Genomic DNA, 17,625 nt, shown 5'->3' with positions numbered 1-17,625 from the left:
ATTGCTCAGCAGAATGTAAAAACATCCTGGCGGTGTACGGTCTAAACGCCTCATCTTTTTGGGAGAAAGACAGCCAAGAACACACAATGTTCTGGTCTATTAGAAACTTGGATCCCAGACAAGAGGTGCTGTTCTGGGCTGCAGGCAAGAGTGACGCTCAACCCTGGGTGGAGCTGGGGCTTACTGATAAAAGTACAATCACAGGTAAAGCTTTTCTTTTATTTTCCTATATATATTTTAAATGACCTCTTGGCCAGTTAGGTAAAGTGAATGCCTGGACTTGTTTATTTTTGTTCAACATACTTGTACATACAGTTAGGACAAAGAATAGTCACACGGTAGTAACTGGACCGAAAAAAGAAGAAGCTATCAGTGCTGATTTCGATGCTGAGTGAATGCTGCTGACTCAGCCAGCTGCAAAAAGTGCTTGGCGGTGAGATTGTGCAAGTAAAATTCTTGTAAGTCATGTAGCGTCTTAACAGAAGCACACAGAGTCTGACATTATTTTTTAAACTTTATTGCCGACCTTAACGCTCCAACAGCAACTCTCATAGCATTGTTAGCACCGCAGCGCAAGCCCAGTCAATAGCTACATCAACACAGTACTTCCTCAATATGCACCAATGACGGTTACAGCAAGCAAGGTTGTATTCAGGAACACCTAGAATTTTGAGCATTAAACATTACAACTCAAGTTGTTTTTTGCACGTTTTCTGTGTTCTGTATTGCTGCAATAATTATGACAATTTGTTGTAGATTTGTCTTTTTATTTTTGAATGTGTTCCTTAGTTATCGTGTAATTTTTATCACTGAATTATTTGAATTACTAGTCTGTTCAACTTGAATATCACAAAACTCCATAAAAATATAAATGGGCATTGTTTTTTATTTATTTAGCATATTTAAAAAAAAAATAATACAGTTTGTGCACCATTTAAGCACCTGTCCCATTTTTTAAAGAACTGATTTGATACTGATATTGGTTCAAATGTAAACGATACCCATTCCCAGTTAGGACTAAAATTGTTAGAGTAATTGGGACTTTTTAATTAGTTGAATGGGCAAGTTTGAGGTTGAATGGGCAAGTTTGAGGTAGAAATGACTACCAGAGTCTGTGTTTAAAGACATTTCTTTAAAAACAAGTAAGGGGTTTAGACAATTAACATATATTTCATTAAAATTTAAAGCACTTTTCCAGTGTATTGTGTCATTTCCGACTAAAAGATGTCCATTCAAGTAAATAAATACATACTTTAACACAAAGGGTCTTTTAATGAATTCGATGTTTTCAAAAGTGTGGGTTTTACATAGGGATGATACTCGAAACCGGTTTTCCCGGTTTTTCGATAAGAAAAGAACCGAGTTCTCGGACTCGAATCCCTTTTTGAGAACCGGTACCCGTTATCGAGACCACTATAGTAAAGAAAAAGAGTTGGTTCTTTATTCGAATCCCTCTGAACGAATCCCGTCCCGACCAGAAATGCTCCGTGTGACATCACAAGAAATGACATCACATAGCCCAGTCATTAGGCGCAGATAGCGAAAGCAGGAAAAAAATGGACGGGAAAAAACGCTCCAAGGTGTAATAAAGTTCAAAACAAAAGGTATAATCCAATGAATAACTTTACTGAGAGATTTGAGCAGACTACAAACACATGACGAACACTTTTACGACCAACCGGATACATAGCAACCAGGCTAGCAACGCAACTCCTTTACGGCAGCTGTCGCAGCGTTCTTAAAGCAACCGCAGCACATACATATATGACATCTCCCTTTTTTAACTTTTGTTTTTCTTTCCTTGTAAACAAAACAAAATCACACTGTATATGTGTTGTCTGTCTAATTATAAATAATGCAGACGAGGCGTGTTGGCTTAGTTCTTGACGTTTACTTTCACAGCGTGCTCATAACCTCATTCTTACGTGACGACATGCAACACTTTTCGGGGCTACCGCGCATGCTTGTCACTCCCGTTGCATGCTGGGTAGTGTAGTTGTTATATTCCCTAGCTCATAACATCTTTCCCCCTATAAAGAAATAATGTTAACTCAATAAAGTGTATTTCTTTTTTTAGCTTTAACTTTTCATTTTTTAGCATTGTAACCACATTTGCAAACAACTTTTCTCTTCATAGAATTTTCTTTCAATAAAGAAATAAAGTGCAAAAATGTCAAAGCATCATAACAGTTATGTCAAATAGCAGCAGAACTGCACTTTTTGGAGAGCTGTATTATTTTCAGTTTTGTGCCCAAGGGACTAATTTTATTTAACACTATATTATTATTTATACACCTATAGTGATCACAGAGACAGGTTGTTTTTGTGTTATTGTATATATTTGTTTTTCTGAAAAATCCCACTTAATATACTTTGGGTAACAACAGTCAATATTTATGTATTTTATTTTATTTTTTTAGGGGGGTAACAGTCAATATTTATTTATTTATTAGATTAAATTGTTTTCTTATATAATAAAAGTGAGCTTTTGTTAAACCAATTATTGTGTGTTTTTTTCCATATACAACAACCTATCTGGAGTCGATGAGAGAATCGATAAGGAATCGGTTCGATAAGAGGATTCGATAATAGGCTCGAACTCGATAATTTCTTATCAAACATCATCCCTAGTTTTACATGTGAAGTGAAACGGCCTTCTTCCACTTCTGTCTGTTCAGGAGTAATCACAACTGGAACTAGTGAGAACCACATAGAATCCTACATCCTCTTTTACAGCAAAGACAGAAAGAACTGGAAGGTTTACAAAGATGTTGTCAGCAGAGAAAAAATGGTCTGCTTCTCGCTACATTTGCTGATATGGTTGCTAAACTGGTGAGGTTATCACTTGTAACCTTGTTCTTGTGACTCTAATAAGGTGTTTCAGGCCTATGCTGACGGCCACACCAGGGTACTCAACAGCCTATTTCCTCCCACCGTGGCTCGCTTTATTCGGTTGCAGCCACAAAGCTGGTTTGGCCGGGCCTCAGCTCAGATCCAGATCCTGGGCTGCCCTGTCAAGATCACACCTAAGTCTCACTCGCCTGAAGGTTAGTATAGTCCCTAAAACCTGGGAATGTTCCTCATTTGATGACTGAACTTGGCCCTGCTTTTTGTCTGACAGTATCACCTCCCAGCAAAGAAAAAGCGGTGACGCCAAACACGCCTCCCACTTTCACCCAGGGGCCAGTTTTAGTGGAGACAAGACCGAGTGAGTACATCTATTTTTACATAGACTAGATCATCAAATACCATATCTTTAAAAAGTGAATTGAATCAAGTAGGTTCATTTTTATATGTCAACAATGTACAGTATTTCTTAAATCATGTTGATGATTATAGCTTGCGGCTGATAAAAAAATACGAATTCTGTATCTCATAAAATTTAAAAAACTGTCAACGTTTTGTATTGTAAACTGCTGATTCACACTCTAATCAGCAATTACTAAAACTGCAAAATTAAACTCCAGGTCAAAATCAAATCAAATGACTTTTTCACGATATTCTAATTTGTTGAATGAGAATATTTATTAAGCTGTATGTGTGTACTTGTTATGCAGAGTCCAGTCAAGCAGTCATCATCGCAGTGGGAGTGGTCCTGGGACTGATCATGTGCGTCAGTTGTTTATTGGCAGGAGTCTGGTGGGTCAGAAGGTGAGATAGTTAAATACAACTTACCGCCTCAAATAATGACTAGGTATTTACTCAACTGCAGAAATTACGTATGGCATTAAATTATCATACAATATTTAGTTTTTTGTTCTTGATTAAACAATACAAATATTATACTGCATTACATCAGTGGTCCCCAACCACCGGGCTGCATCCCGTTACCGGTCTGTGGACCGATCGGTACCGGGCCGCACAAGAAATAAAAAAAAGAAGTATTTTTTTAAATGAAAACATAAAAAACACAATATGTACATTATATATCAATACAGATCAATACAGTCTGCAGGGATACAGTCCGTAAGCACACATGATTGTATTTCTTTATGACCAAAAAAATAAAAAATACCATAACAACCCCCCACCCCCCAAAAAAGGAGGGGAAGGAGGAGGAGGGGGGGGGGGGGTTATGGTATTTATAAAAGGTTGGGGACCACTGCATTACATATGTAAAAACTAAAACCCAATTTAAGGTTTATGACCTAAATTAATAGTACAGATAAAGTTTCTATCATTTTTAGTAAACCCAATTGAGGGTCCATCCATCCATCCATCTTCAACCGCTTATCCGGAATCAGGTCGTGGGGACAACAGCTCTAGAAGAGACCCCCAGACTTCCCTCTCCAGAGCAACATTAGCGACTTCCTCCTGGGGAATCCCAAAGCGTTCCCAGGCCAGAGAGGAGATGTAATCCCCCCATCTGGTCCTTGGCCTGCCACGGGGTTTCCTCCCAGTGGGACGTGCAACAAGGACCTCCCTAGGGAGACGCTCGTGAGGCATCCACACGAGATGCCCGAACCACCTAAGCTGGCTCCTTTCCAAGCGAAGGAGCAGCGGCTCTACTCAGTCTCGCTCGGGTGACTGAACTTCTCACCCTATCTCTAAGGGAGATGCCAGCCACCCTTCTGAGGAAACTCATTTTGGCCGCTTGTATCCGCAATCTTATTCTTTCGGTCATGACCCACACTTCATGACCATATGTGAGAGTAGGAATGTAGATAGCTCGGTAGACCGAGAGCTTTGCCTTCTGGCTCGGCTCTCGTTTCGTCACAACAGTGCGGCAGAGAGACTGCAATACTGTCCCAGCTGCTCCGATTCTCCTGCTGATTTCCTTCTCCATCTTTCCCTCACTCGTGAACAAGACCCCGAGATATTTAAACTCCTCCACCTGGGACAGAGTCTCGTCCTCTACCTGGACTGTACAAACCATCGGTTTCCTGCTGAGAACCATGGCCTCAGATTTGGAGAGGCTGATCCTCATTCCAGCCGCTGAACACTCGGCTGCGAACCGATCCAGTGAGAGCTGAAGGTCACGAACCGAAGGTGCCATCAGGACCACATCATCTGCAAACAGCAGTGACGCAACCTTTAGCCCCCCGAGACGTATACCCTCTCCGCCATGGTCACGACTCTGCCTAGAAATCCTGTCCATGAAAATCACAAACAGGATAGGTGACAGAGCGCAGCCCTGGCAGAGACCAACCCCCCACTGGAAACGGATCCGACTTACATCCAAGCACCCGGACACAACTCTCGCTTTGTTTGTACAGAGATTGGTTGGCCCTCAGCAGGGTTCCCCTCACTCCGTACTCCCTCAGCACCTCCAACAAGATCTCCCGGGGGACCCGGTCATACGCCTTCTGCAAATCCACAAAGCACATGTAGACTGGATAGGCATACTCCCAGGCCTTCTCCAGGATTCCCGCAAGAGTGAAGAGCTGGTCAGTTGTTCCACGACCAGGACGGAATCCACATTGCTCCTCTTGAATCTGAGGTTCGACTATCGGCCGGACCCTCCTTTCCAGTACCTATTGAGGGTATTGTAAAAAATATTTGAAAATAATATTCTTTATTTGTTCTAACATGTTCATTGAGGTGTCAACATTTTGTTATTTCAATCACAGAAAAAAAGTTTTGTAAGCTGTTATCCACGCCAAACATTAACCATACAAATTGTACTGTATTTAGCCATTTTAGTTATTTATGAAAGAAATGGCTATTAAGTGGTTTCAGTTTTTATTTTTTGTGTCATAACTAACATTTTAACTTTTAGAAACATTTTAGAAATGCCCACAAGCACAAAGTACAAACAAATGTATGCTTAAACGGGCAAGAGAAGGTGATGTGGTAAAGTAGGATGAACAATACACGGGTAGACAAAATCAACTAAATGACATTCCCCGAACACCTAACATCCTTCCAGACCTTGATGCAACTAGTGTATCTCTCGGAAAATCTCGCAACAACTCGGCTGTTCTCGTTGTCGGTTAACCTTTGACACACGCTTCCAAAATGGCTGCGCCCATGTTGTTTATACCGATTAACATTAATTATGCGATGTCTTAAACAATTGAAAATGTAAGAAAAAAAAGGCCTTTTCTCAATTTATTCAACAAAACAATTCCGTTAGAATTGTCCTTTATAGGGATGTCACGGTATGAACATTTCTTATCACAGTTATTGTGACCAAAATTATCACGGTTATCATTATTATCGCAATCATTTTAAATGTGCTCAAAATCAGATCCATTCTATGTGTCATACTTGATCATTTCGCGATATTGCCATATTTTTGCTGAAAGGATTAAGTAGAGAACATCGACGATAAATTTCGCAACTTTTGGTCGCTGATAAAAAAAAGCCTTGCCTGTACCGGAAGTAGCGTGATGTCGCAGGTTGAAGGGCTCCTCACATCTGCACATTGTTTACACCAGCAGCCAGAGCGATTCGGACCAAGAAAGCGACGATTACCCCATTAATTTGAGCGAGGATGAAAGATTTGTGGATGAGGTACGTAAGAGTGAAGGACTAGAGTGCAGTGCAGGACTTTCTTTTTTCGCTCTGACCGTAACTTAGGTACAAGCTGGCTCATTGGATTCAACACTTTTTCCTTTTTCTATTGTGGATCACGGATTTGTATTTTAACCACCTCGGATACTTTATCCTCTTGAAATGAGAGTCGAGAACGCGAAATGGACATTCACAGTGACGTTTATCTCCACGACAATACATCGGTGAAGCACTTTAGCTACGGAGCTAACGTGATAGCATCGGGCTTAACTGCAGATAGAAACAAAATAAATAAGCCCCTGACTGGAAGGATAGACAGAAGATCAACAATACTATTAAACACTGGACATGTAAATACACGGTTAATGCTTTCCAGCCTGGTGAAGCTTAACAATGCTGTTGCTAACGACGCCATTGAAGCTAACTTAGCTACGGGACCTCACAGAGCTATGCTAAAAACATTAGCTATCCACCTACGTCAGCCCTCATCTGCTCAACAACACCCGTGCTCACCTGCGTTCCAGTGATCGACGACGACGAAGGACTTCACCCGATCATCGATGCGGTCGGCGGCTAGCGTCGGATAGCGCGTCTGCTATCCAACTCAAAGTCCTCCTGGTTGTGTTGCTGCAGCCAGCCGCTAATACACCGATCCCACCTACAGCTTTCTTCTTTGCAGTCTCCATTGTTCATTAAACAAATTGCAAAAGATTCACCAACACAGATGTCCAGAATACTGTGGAATGTTGCGATGAAAACAGAGCTGTTTGTATTGGGATACAATGTGTCCCAATACTTCCGCTTCAACCATTGACGTCACGCGCAAACGTCATCATATCTAGACGTTTTCAACCGGAAGTGTGGCGGGAAATTTAAAATTGCACTTTATAAGTTAACCCGGTCGTATTGGCATGTGTTGCAATGTTAAGATTTCATCATTGATGTATAAACTATCAGACTGCGTGGTCGGTAGTAGTGGGTTTCAGTAGGCCTTTAAAGTAATTACTTTGTGGAATGAAAAAAAAACAAGTAATGTAAAAAACATGGTCTTTACTCTTTGATATCAATATAAAATACAAAGCAGTTTGGCTAATGAAGATAAAGTCAAATAAGCAAGCTTTGTTCTTCAACAACAACCATGTACTTTAGTGCAACAGTTTGGCCAACAAAAATAAAGAGGAGTGATACCTCTCACATCTAACACACAATCTTTGTGCCTCAAAGACAACTCAGCCAGCGTTCAAATCGAAGAAATGACAAAACATTTTAGCTATTAATGATGTAATTGGAACACTAACAAAGTTAGCATTTAAATTAAAGGACGAGTCACCATCCCAGTAAACAAACTACAGACTTTATAAACAAGTTGTGGCAACGTTACCAACACATTGGCTGCTGCACGGTTACTCAGTCCCAGCAGCTGACGGAAAGACGCTAGTTGCACATTCAAAATTAAACTGCAACATCAAATATTGTTCTCCTCCAACAGCATTGCGCTTTTAATCTCACACCGAGACTCCACGGAAGTAGAAGCGATTGAAATGAAGTGAAACAAAGCGATCGGCTCCATTAGCTCTGGGGGAAAATTTTCAAAGCAAAATCCATGAAGTTGCCGCCATGTTTCCCGAGCCGAAAAATTTAAATGGTATTACTAACCGTCTGGAATTTTACCGCTGTCATTATGCCGTTTATCGTTACATCCCTAGTCCATTAACAAGTAAAACGTCAAGGGCGGTCACGACATGTTCTTGCCTTCGATGCTGGTCAATTTTTTAGGGCATTACGGCAAGTGACAAGAGCGGACACGGCACTTGCTGCGGTTGCCGTGGTTAAATTCATGCCCTGCAAATAGATAGCCCAGCCCTAGGCCAAATTCTTTTAACCCAGTGTGGCCCCCGAGTCAAAAAGTTTGGGGACCCTTGGTGTACATATACATTTTTTTTATTTTTTTTTCAGCGTCGGTTCTTTGTATAGTAACCTAAGTACACATTCCGAGGATACACACTCCAGTCCAGTAGGTGGCAGTATGCACTTAACGTTGATTACGACCCACTATAAAAAAAAGAAGAACAAATACAATTTCCAATGAGCCGGAGGCAACAATGATAAAAAAAAAAAGATCAGGAAGTGAAAACATGGAACATAATTAGACCAAGGGTGTCAAACTCATTTTAGCTCACGGGCCGCATGGAGGAAAATCTATTCCCATGCTGGCCAGACTAGTAAAATCATGGCATGATAACTTAAAAATAAAGACAACTTTAGATTGTTTTATTTGTCTTACTTTGGCCAAAAATAGAATAACATTCTGAAAATTTACACATTACAAATAATCCTCTTGGCTAAACACTTCAGGTTAGTTGACAATTCTGAGGGGAAAAAATGTGCAGTTTCAAAAACACTATGACGGACACCATGAACTTAGACATTATCTCAGTGATTTGACAAAGCCATTAAACTTTAAGCACTTCCTGTTTTGAATTCTTATGTTGGCAGTTCAGCATTAAAAAACGTTTGGAAAAGCAATAGATTTTTTCCTCAAACCACCACATTGGTAAAATCTGCATACTGCCACAACACATTATCATCATTCAAATATTACAACTATAAACAAAACATTTATCAAAATGACACCATAGCCGAAATCTAGGTAACATACCTACATACGTAACCAATGTGAACATGTTAGACTAAAGTATGAAATAAAACAGAACAAACACAGCAAGTGTAGAAACACAAACATTTTACAATGGAGTTCAGGGCGCGCACGCTTTCAAACAATTGCGAGCGCTGCACGAAACTCTAACTACAAAGATGATAGTAACGTTGACTTAAGTCTTTGCATCTTACCGTTTCATTATTTTATCGGTAGAGTGAATAATTTACAATGAAAGACGGTACTGTGCCAGCCACAACAGGAGCAGCTGAGTGCTGGCACCTGTGCTGATGCGAGTTGTAGCAGCCAATCCAGAGGGCTCTTAATATCAGCTGACAGTCATCTTAATCATCCATGTCAGGTGTGAAGTGGTTGCTTATTGCTTTTGCGCCATCCAGTGGACACATTTAGAACAGCAGTTTCTTTCATTAAAAAAATGCAGCTCATTTTTATACTTAGCAAACACATCTTGCAGGCTGTATTAAACCTCGGGCCGTATGTTTGACGCCCCTGAATTACACTGTAATCAATTATTAGTTTTTCAATATAATGAAGTACGGCTAATTATATTTGTCTGAATGGCTCTGAGCAAATGAATTATTTCGAAATGATCACGCCATCGTAAAGTAATCACATCCAGTTTATCGTACCATTGCGTATTAAGATGCTGCATTATTTATTCCCGTAAATGAGGCACGTGGAGATTAATAGTTTACAGCGCAGACCAGTTTTGGATCAAATAGACTGAGTTGAGACTACAGTAATTGAATCTTGCTTGTCAAACATTTTTTAAATGTGTGATATATTCTATGCAGGAAAAAGTCGTCCCAAATGAAGAATTGCGTACCAACAAGTAAGTGGATTTCTCTCTGACTTGATGTATTTTTGTTTGTGGTGTTAACAACAAGTTGTGTTGTGTTGTGTTGTGTGTCTAACAGGTTGTCAGAGTTTCCAGGTTAAAAGTCTCGCCTGCTCTTCATCAGCGCTCATCTCCTACCCTCTAGAAAGAAATATCCATGACCGGCTACCAAGCCCTCCTCTCCATGGTGAGAATTGTATCACTGACATGCAGCTCATCCTCATTTGATGCTTCTTTAGTACTTTTTAGTTGCCCATTCAGATTTTACTGGCCTTCTTTGTTTTTCCCCTGGACTGTCATGGCGGGCTTCTCAGCTCTCTCCATGGGCTGTCCATTCTTTGCCCATCACCCAGTCACTGTACAAACATTCCTGTCTGCCTCCCTGAAAGGGACTCTTTAATTGGACCTCGATAAAAGCTTCGCCCGCCTCCCACCAGTCCTTTCTCGGCCTCCCCACCGGCCCCCCTTCTCCCAGAGAGGGGCCCCTTCACTGAGCGCCGCAGTGATGAACAGGACAGAGGGGCTGCGCTAAGACAAAACAGCGTCGGGCGCTGAGTTTCTAATTAAAAGAGGACTGAGGACAGTGTGGCAGTGAAGGAGGATGCAGGCCACAAACACGCTGAAGAGCAAGAGAACACGGCTAAAAATGCTGCTCTCATCTTACGTGCCAGCGAGACTACAAATGAAAGTTATTTTGTTTGTTTTTCAAAAGGGAAAAAAAAATTTTTTAAATATAAAACATGCAATTAAAACTAAAAATATATTTATTAAATGTGCAATAATTTAACATTCTTAATGGAAGAAGCACTTTATCAGAAAAATAAATAAAGTTAAAAGTACCAATGATTGTCACACACACACACAATAGGTGTGGTGAAATTTGTCCTCTGCATTAGACCCATCCCCTTGTTCACCCCCTGGGAGGTGAGGAGAGCAGTGAGCAGCAGCAGTGAGCAGCAGCAGTGGCCGCGCCCGGGAATCATTTTGGTGATTTAACCCCCAATTCCAACCCAAATAAACATTATTGGCCGAAATAGATGATATAAAGGATATTAATTTGGCCAAAGATAGTTTTTAATACTATCGTTATATCGTGATAATTCATGTTGATGACACATTCGAGCTATGTCCCGCAAACTTGACACCGACAAGCGCACAAACGCATCCTCAACCACTGTAGCATTCTCACAGGCTACTTCTAAATCACTACTCCTCCACGACATTTCTTACAAATGAAGTGAATTATATTTATATAGCGCTTTTTCTCTAGTGACTCAAAGAGGTTTACGTAGTAAAACTCAATATCTACATCTTTAAGCTGCATTGAAATCAGTGTGGGTGGCATTGGCAGCAGGTGGGTAGTGTCTTGCCCAAGGACAGTGAATAGGATGGTGAAACTAGGAATGGAACCCGGAACCCTAAAGTTGCTGGCACGGCTGCTCTACCAACCGAGCCACGCCGCCCCACGTAACATTATCACTGGAGTACAAGGAGTAGCTAAACATGTTACACTACACAACATAGGAGGATATGCTAACTACAAGTTAGAGTTCTTCAATGAAAAGAGAAGTGGACGGATCGATACAAATATCGACAATAACGATGTGTATCAGTATATGGTTGATACTACAGTGATTATATTGATTGATTTATTTTTGCCAAAAAATATTTTTTGTTTTTTGTTTAAAAACTCAGGAAATAAGTCTCTAGACATAGGCAGGCTTTAAAGGGGAACTGCACTTTTTGGGGATGTTTGCCTATCGTTCACAATCCTTACGAGAGACAAAAAGACAAAAGTATTTTTGTTTTGTTTTTGCATTGTAACTTGTAAAATTTGTCTTGTTCTAGGTGGCTAGCAATGCAGCTAAAATGAGCAATCCATTCTACCTCTAAATCATTTTAAAAATGCATTCAAAAACCGTCAACAATACTTCATTTACGTTCCGTAACCTGTATAATAACCAAACTGTAGCAACTTTGTTATTGTACGAGCAAACACTGAGGAACTCTTTTTTTTTGTTGCGCGGAACTCATCGGCATGTTTCTGTATTAGCTGTAAAAGCTAACTACAGAAAGAGATAAGCTAGCTTCAACGACAGCATGAAACGCGTTTGAGTTTGTAATGCACAACACAATGCAATAAGACACCAATGTGTTCTGACTCAAAAACATGAACAATCATATTACAATATCTATAAAGTATTAGCCCACATTTCATGTTTTGTTTGGACACAGAAAGCCAGAAGAAGAGAAATGGATGTGATGTCATATGCAACCATCCTATAGCTGGGTTGCATATGACATCACATCCATTTGCCTTCTTCGTGGCTTAGTTCACACGATGGTCAAGCAGCTTGAGCGTAGCATTTAAACAAGAGAGATAATGTCGTATTGCTGTTCTGTTCTTGGGTGTTCCAGTCGTTCAAAAAGTGATAGGAAAGAGCTTTCATAGAGTCCCGAAAGAAGTCATTCATAAAGGAAATAAAGTCAGAAAAAAATGAAAGTGCGTTGAAAGAAATGGCTCTTAAACTATCTCTTTCATCATCTTGGGGAATACAATCGGATCGCTTGTGTCTGCAGCGATCACTTTGTAAAATGTTTGTTTGAACATTTGAAACTTTCTGTGATGTAATCGAGTTTATTCTCTACTACATTAGTAGTGTTTGAGAGCAGAACTAAAGGTAGGAAAAGGACAATAGATAATTTTAGTTTGTGTTCTTTTGTGGTTGCTATGCTTAAATATAATTACTAAGACCTGGTTGTGAAAATAAACTAAAGTCATGTTAAATCCTAGTAATAAATATTGTGATTGTTGGTCCAATCTACTGTCTTTTCATTGTCCATTTTCATAACAGAAACTAAAAACTTAAGTTGTTGTTGTTGTGCAGGAAAGCAAAGTGCTTTATTCGACACGGATTACCACATTATAGCGTCTTTGGTGATAATTGTTGGCATCAAGAAAATATCCTTAATAGTAATAATAAACTAGATGATTACATCTCTCGTAGGCTGAACAACATATACTGAATCTTGATATCGCTAGCAAACATTGCTGAACAACAGGGACATCTATATCTAAATAATGTGACAAAATATGAACTCTACACTATAAAAACAACAGACAGGAATTGCAAATGACAGACTAATATTTGAAGCAGGAAATCAACTGCAAATAAACTTATCTTTTTTGTGATTAGCGTCACGATCAGAGAAGTACAGCACTCGTTATGTCCATCAAATTCGTTATTTAGCGATGCATGAATAAGTCCAACTTTGTTTTTCATGGAGTCATGCTTAATTTGTGGACCCCTCTAGATGTAAAGACATGATGTGCCTCCAATCTTTTTCTTCTCTAAATACTGTGAGTGTCAAATGAAGTGAAGTTGTGGTGAGCAGTAACATCATGGTGATGAGAAATCGCTTAAATCTTTAAAAAAAAAAAATTCTTAAGAGTGTATAAATCCACTCTATCCCGTTTTAAATATTTTTTTCATGATCGCTTATATAATTGCCTCTAAACCTGTAAAAATACACCAAATCTGCCCTGATGCAGGTAAATAAACAGTAGCCTAATGAGTCTCTAGACCAGGGGTGTCAAACTCATTTTAGATCGGGGGCCACATGGAGAAAAATCTACTACCAAGTGGGCCGGACTGGTAAAATCACGGCACGATAACATAAAAATAAAGACAACTTCAGATTGTTGTCTTTGTTTGAAAATAGAACAAGCACATTCTGAAAATGTACAAATCATAATGTTGTTGGGTTTTTTACACTAACATGTTGCGGTTAATAGTATTCTATCTTTATTTGTCGTTATTTATATTTTCTAAATAAATTATGTGGTAATGTTCATTAGTCAACTCATTGGTGTTAATTTTCAATCTATCGAGATATCAAAATCAAATTAAAGTTTGTTATTTATGTAGTTTGATCATTTTCCACGACTGATGTACTTAACATCGTGTGGTTTATTTTGTACATATGTAGCATCATCTACAAAGATACAAAGAATTGCCATTGCGACATCCAGTGGACACATTTAGAACAGCTGTTTCTTTCATTCAAAAATTTCAGATTAATTTTTATACTAAGTAAACTCATCCCGCGGGCCGGATAAAACCTGTTTGCGGGCCTGAGCCGGCCCTCGGGCCGTACGTTTGGCACCCCTGCTCTAGACCATCGCCTGGAACCTGAAAGTGCCTCGAGGTCACGTGATTCCATCCCAGCTATTCTTAACACTGTATGTGTTAAATAAATCAGTGAAAGGAAGATATAAATGTAAAAAGTAGATGTTGACACGTACAAAGAAAATTGTAACTTTGTTTTCTGTTTTTTTAGACTATGACCAGCCAGTAAAGATGGGCTCTACATTCCGCCCACCCTCAGACGAGGGCTACACTGTCCCCTTCACGTTCAACCATTACGACTCTCCCGTCAACCTTCCAGAGTACGCCGAGCCGCTGCCCCCGGAGCCCGAATATGCGACACCATTCAGTGAGCAGGACAGCAACACACGAGGGCGCGTCATGTTGGAATCGACCGGCAGCACGGGCACGTACGACTGCCCCGCCCACAGGATGCTCCACAACGGCTACTGCACACCCGCCTCTCATGCAAATGGGCCACGCCCTGCAAGTGTCAGCATATACGCTGAGCCCAAGTCATGTGACTCCTTACTGCACCAGAAGCCTTTGTGATGGAACACACAGCTCACCGCGAACCACAGCAGAGCGCCATGTTACGTCAATGAAGTACCCCAACGTTCAGGGGATCATACAAAAGTACACAATGTGGACTGAATATTTTCTTTGTCTCATGTCTTTTTTATTGAGTCAATGTTTTGCACTTTCAGAAACTGTATTACAGACAAATGGAAAACAGCAAATGATGTTGTCATGACAACATATAATATTTACAACTTGAAAATGTGTTGAGCTACACTGATGGGTTTAATACTGCAATGGCTACAAGCTACCACTGGGTGGCTCTAGTTAGTTGTAAACGTCTAACAATAACAACAGGTATATTCATAACGGTTATATTATATAAAATGTTATCACACATAAAAGGCACAATGGCTATGTTGTTGTTGTGATTAGGAGGAGAATAAACACTGATGATTTTGTACCTAACAAAGACATCGAAAGATTGTAGCACCTTAGATTTTGTGCGTATACAAACCCCAAAACCAGTGAAGTTGGCACGTTGTGTAATTCGTAAATAAAAACAGAATACAATGATTTGCAAATCCTTTTCAACCTATATTATATTGAATAGACTGCAAAGACAAGATACTTAACGTTCGAACTGGTAAACTTTGTTATTTTTTGCAAATATTAGCTCATTTGAAATTTGATGCCTGCAACATGTTTAAAAAAAGGTGGCACAAGTGGCAAAAAAGACTGAGAAAGTTGAGGAATGCTCATCAAACACTTATTTGGAACATCCCACAGGTGAGCAGGCTAATTGGGAACAGGTGGGCCCAAGACATGGGTAACTTACACATCTGTGAAGGCACCATTAATGCTGAAAGGTACATACAGCTTTTGGAGCAACATATGTTGCCATCCAAGCAACGTTACCATGGACGCCCCTGCTTATTTCAGCAAGACAATGCCAAGCCACGTGTTACATCAACGTGGCTTCATAGTAAAAGAGTGCTGGTACTAGACTGGCCTGCCTGTAGTCCAGACCTGTCTCCCATTGAAAAGGTGTGGCGCATTATGAAGCCTAAAATACCACAACGGAGACCCCCGGACTGTTGAACAAAACAATTCTAAGTCCATGATTATTTGCAAAAAAAAATGTGTTCCTCAGTTCGAACAATAAATATCTTGTCTTTGCAGTCTATTCAATTAAATATGAGTTGAGAAGGAATTGCAAATCATTGTATTGTGTTTTTATTTACAATTTACATGTGCCAACTTCACTGGTTTTGTATAAACAAAGGAAGTTTATTGTTATTCATATGAATTGAATTATGTTTTAATACTGGGGATGGTCTTAAATGACTTAGACATGTAAAATGCTCATTTTAAAAAGTAATATATATTTCATGTTTCTGAAGCTATTATTTTTGCAAATGTACTTACATACTGGATTGGTAAGCACTTTTTTGTTAAAGCCATATTTGCTCCATCAACAAAAGGGTTCTACATACGCCACCGTTTTAGGCACGATGAATGTTGTCTGAACGTGTATCTGTGTTTGCCCTGCGATGAGGTGGCGACTCGTCCAGGGTGTACCCTGTCTTCCGCCCGAGTGCAGCTGGGATAGGCTCCAGCACCCCCCGCGACCCCAAGAGGGACAAGCGGTAGAAAATGAAGGGATAAATGGAAATCCCTTTTATAATGTGATTGTTCAGAAAACTGATCAAGGAATCTAAACTTCCTGATCAGAGTTTTAAGTTTTAAGTAGGAGGATAGTATAACCAATTACTGTTGCGTCAATACGGTTTGAGTTTTTGGACCTCATTAGCTTGTGAAGTTTTCCCTAATGAATTGTCCAATGATAAACCCGCAGCGAGTTTGGGCTTGAAACATTAATAAATTAACAATGTCATCAATATCAGTATATATCAATAATTAAGCTAGGCTCCAGAAGATTAGCTTGAGAAAAATCTAGAAAAAAATGTCCAAAGTGAAGTGATGAAAAATGAATGCAAATGTACATCGTCTACAATGAGTGTACACATGTTGTTGTTGGTGAGTGGGTGAGACCCTCTGAAGTGAGGCCACACTTAGAAGACCCCCAACTTTAAATATCAGTAAAATATGTTTGTTAGTTTAAACAATAGTGACTCGGATTTCTTCTCCATTGTCGCGTGTGATTCCCTCATTTATGCTTCCTTCTTTCGCCACGCCCTCCTCAGCGAAGTAGTGGACCTGACTCTGGTGTCGGTTCCTGGAGGGAGCGTCCTTAAAACGCAGCCCACAGTCCTCGCAGGCGTACACCAGCCCCTCTCGGTTCCTGTCCGGGTTCTCGCCGTCGGACTGCGGCTTGCTGGCGACGAGCAGGGTGAAGCCGGACAGAGCGTTGCCGTCGGGTGTGGCGGGTGCGTGCAGACTCGCAGGTGGGCGTCCTCTCGCCCCTTCCGGTCCCGACTGTTCCGGAGGGAGACCGTGGACTGTGGTGTTGTGGAAGCGGATGCCAGAGCGATTGGAGAAGGCTTTTCCACAGATGGTACAGACAAAGGGTTTCTCTCCTGTGTGGATGCGAGTGTGAATCTTCAGCGCTCCTGATTGGGTGAAACACTTACCACACTGACTACAGCGGTAAGGTTTCTCCCCCGTGTGAGTCCGCTGGTGGGCTCGGAACCCGGCCAAGTGTGGGAAGGCCCTGCCGCAGAAGCCGCAGGTGTAAGGTCTCTCCCCCGTGTGAATGCGCCTGTGGATCTTGAGCGCGCCCGACTGGCTGAACCCTTTGCCGCATTCGGCGCAGCTGTAGGGCCGAGCGCCGGTGTGCACGTTAAGGTGGATGCGCAGGTTGCTGTGCGAGTTGAAGGTCCTCCCGCACTGCAGGCACAGAAACCCGCAGGGCTTGTTGGCGTGCTCGGCGAGCTGGTGCTGGAGCAACTGGGAGGGCCTGGAGAAGGACGCGGTGCAATGCATGCAGGGATGCGCCGTGACGCTCGCCAGGGGTCGGCCTCGCT

The 17,625-nt window shown here is 40.9% G+C and overlaps 3 protein-coding genes across 11 annotated transcripts in view; 1 reads left to right on the top strand and 2 right to left on the bottom strand.

Annotated features, from left to right (window-relative positions):
* LOC133660104 (glucocorticoid modulatory element-binding protein 1-like) overlaps positions 1-9,438 on the bottom strand; it is a 54,166-nt gene extending 44,728 nt beyond the window's left edge. For 3 of the 5 annotated variants that reach the window (XM_062063244.1, XM_062063241.1, XM_062063240.1), the window contains exons 1-2: positions 9,307-9,438; positions 3,547-3,636 (exon numbers count right to left, since the gene is read on the bottom strand). Coding sequence is in view for 1 of the 5 variants with exons in the window: in XM_062063239.1 (XP_061919223.1) it covers positions 9,307-9,314 (8 nt within the window). In the remaining 4 variants the exon portion in view is untranslated. The remainder of the gene's footprint in view (positions 1-3,546; positions 3,637-9,306) is intronic. The other 2 variants (XM_062063239.1, XM_062063245.1) reach the window with 2 other exon arrangements.
* si:dkey-34d22.1 (discoidin, CUB and LCCL domain-containing protein 1) overlaps positions 1-15,419 on the top strand; it is a 32,209-nt gene extending 16,790 nt beyond the window's left edge. For 2 of the 3 annotated variants that reach the window (XM_062063236.1, XM_062063234.1), the window contains 8 exons: positions 10-204; positions 2,679-2,791; positions 2,876-3,047; positions 3,122-3,208; positions 3,558-3,651; positions 9,928-9,965; positions 10,051-10,158; positions 14,313-15,419. In XM_062063236.1, coding sequence (XP_061919220.1) covers positions 10-204; positions 2,679-2,791; positions 2,876-3,047; positions 3,122-3,208; positions 3,558-3,651; positions 9,928-9,965; positions 10,051-10,158; positions 14,313-14,671 — 1,166 coding nt within the window. In that variant the 3' untranslated portion in view covers positions 14,672-15,419. The remainder of the gene's footprint in view (positions 1-9; positions 205-2,678; positions 2,792-2,875; positions 3,048-3,121; positions 3,209-3,557; positions 3,652-9,927; positions 9,966-10,050; positions 10,159-14,312) is intronic. The other variant, XM_062063235.1, reaches the window with a different exon arrangement.
* Positions 14,790-17,625, bottom strand: part of si:ch211-79k12.2 (uncharacterized protein LOC568844 homolog) — a 3,706-nt gene continuing 870 nt past the window's right edge. For all 3 annotated transcript variants that reach the window (XM_062063246.1, XM_062063247.1, XM_062063248.1), the window contains exon 3: positions 14,790-17,625. This exon is cut by the window's right edge and continues 387 nt beyond it. In XM_062063246.1, the coding sequence (XP_061919230.1) occupies positions 16,760-17,625 (866 nt within the window). In that variant the 3' untranslated portion in view covers positions 14,790-16,759.

The sequence above is a fragment of the Entelurus aequoreus genome, linkage group LG11, assembly GCF_033978785.1.
Source record: "Entelurus aequoreus isolate RoL-2023_Sb linkage group LG11, RoL_Eaeq_v1.1, whole genome shotgun sequence".
Lineage (NCBI taxonomy): Eukaryota > Metazoa > Chordata > Actinopteri > Syngnathiformes > Syngnathidae > Entelurus > Entelurus aequoreus.
This window is presented reverse-complemented; position numbering and strand designations above follow the sequence as displayed.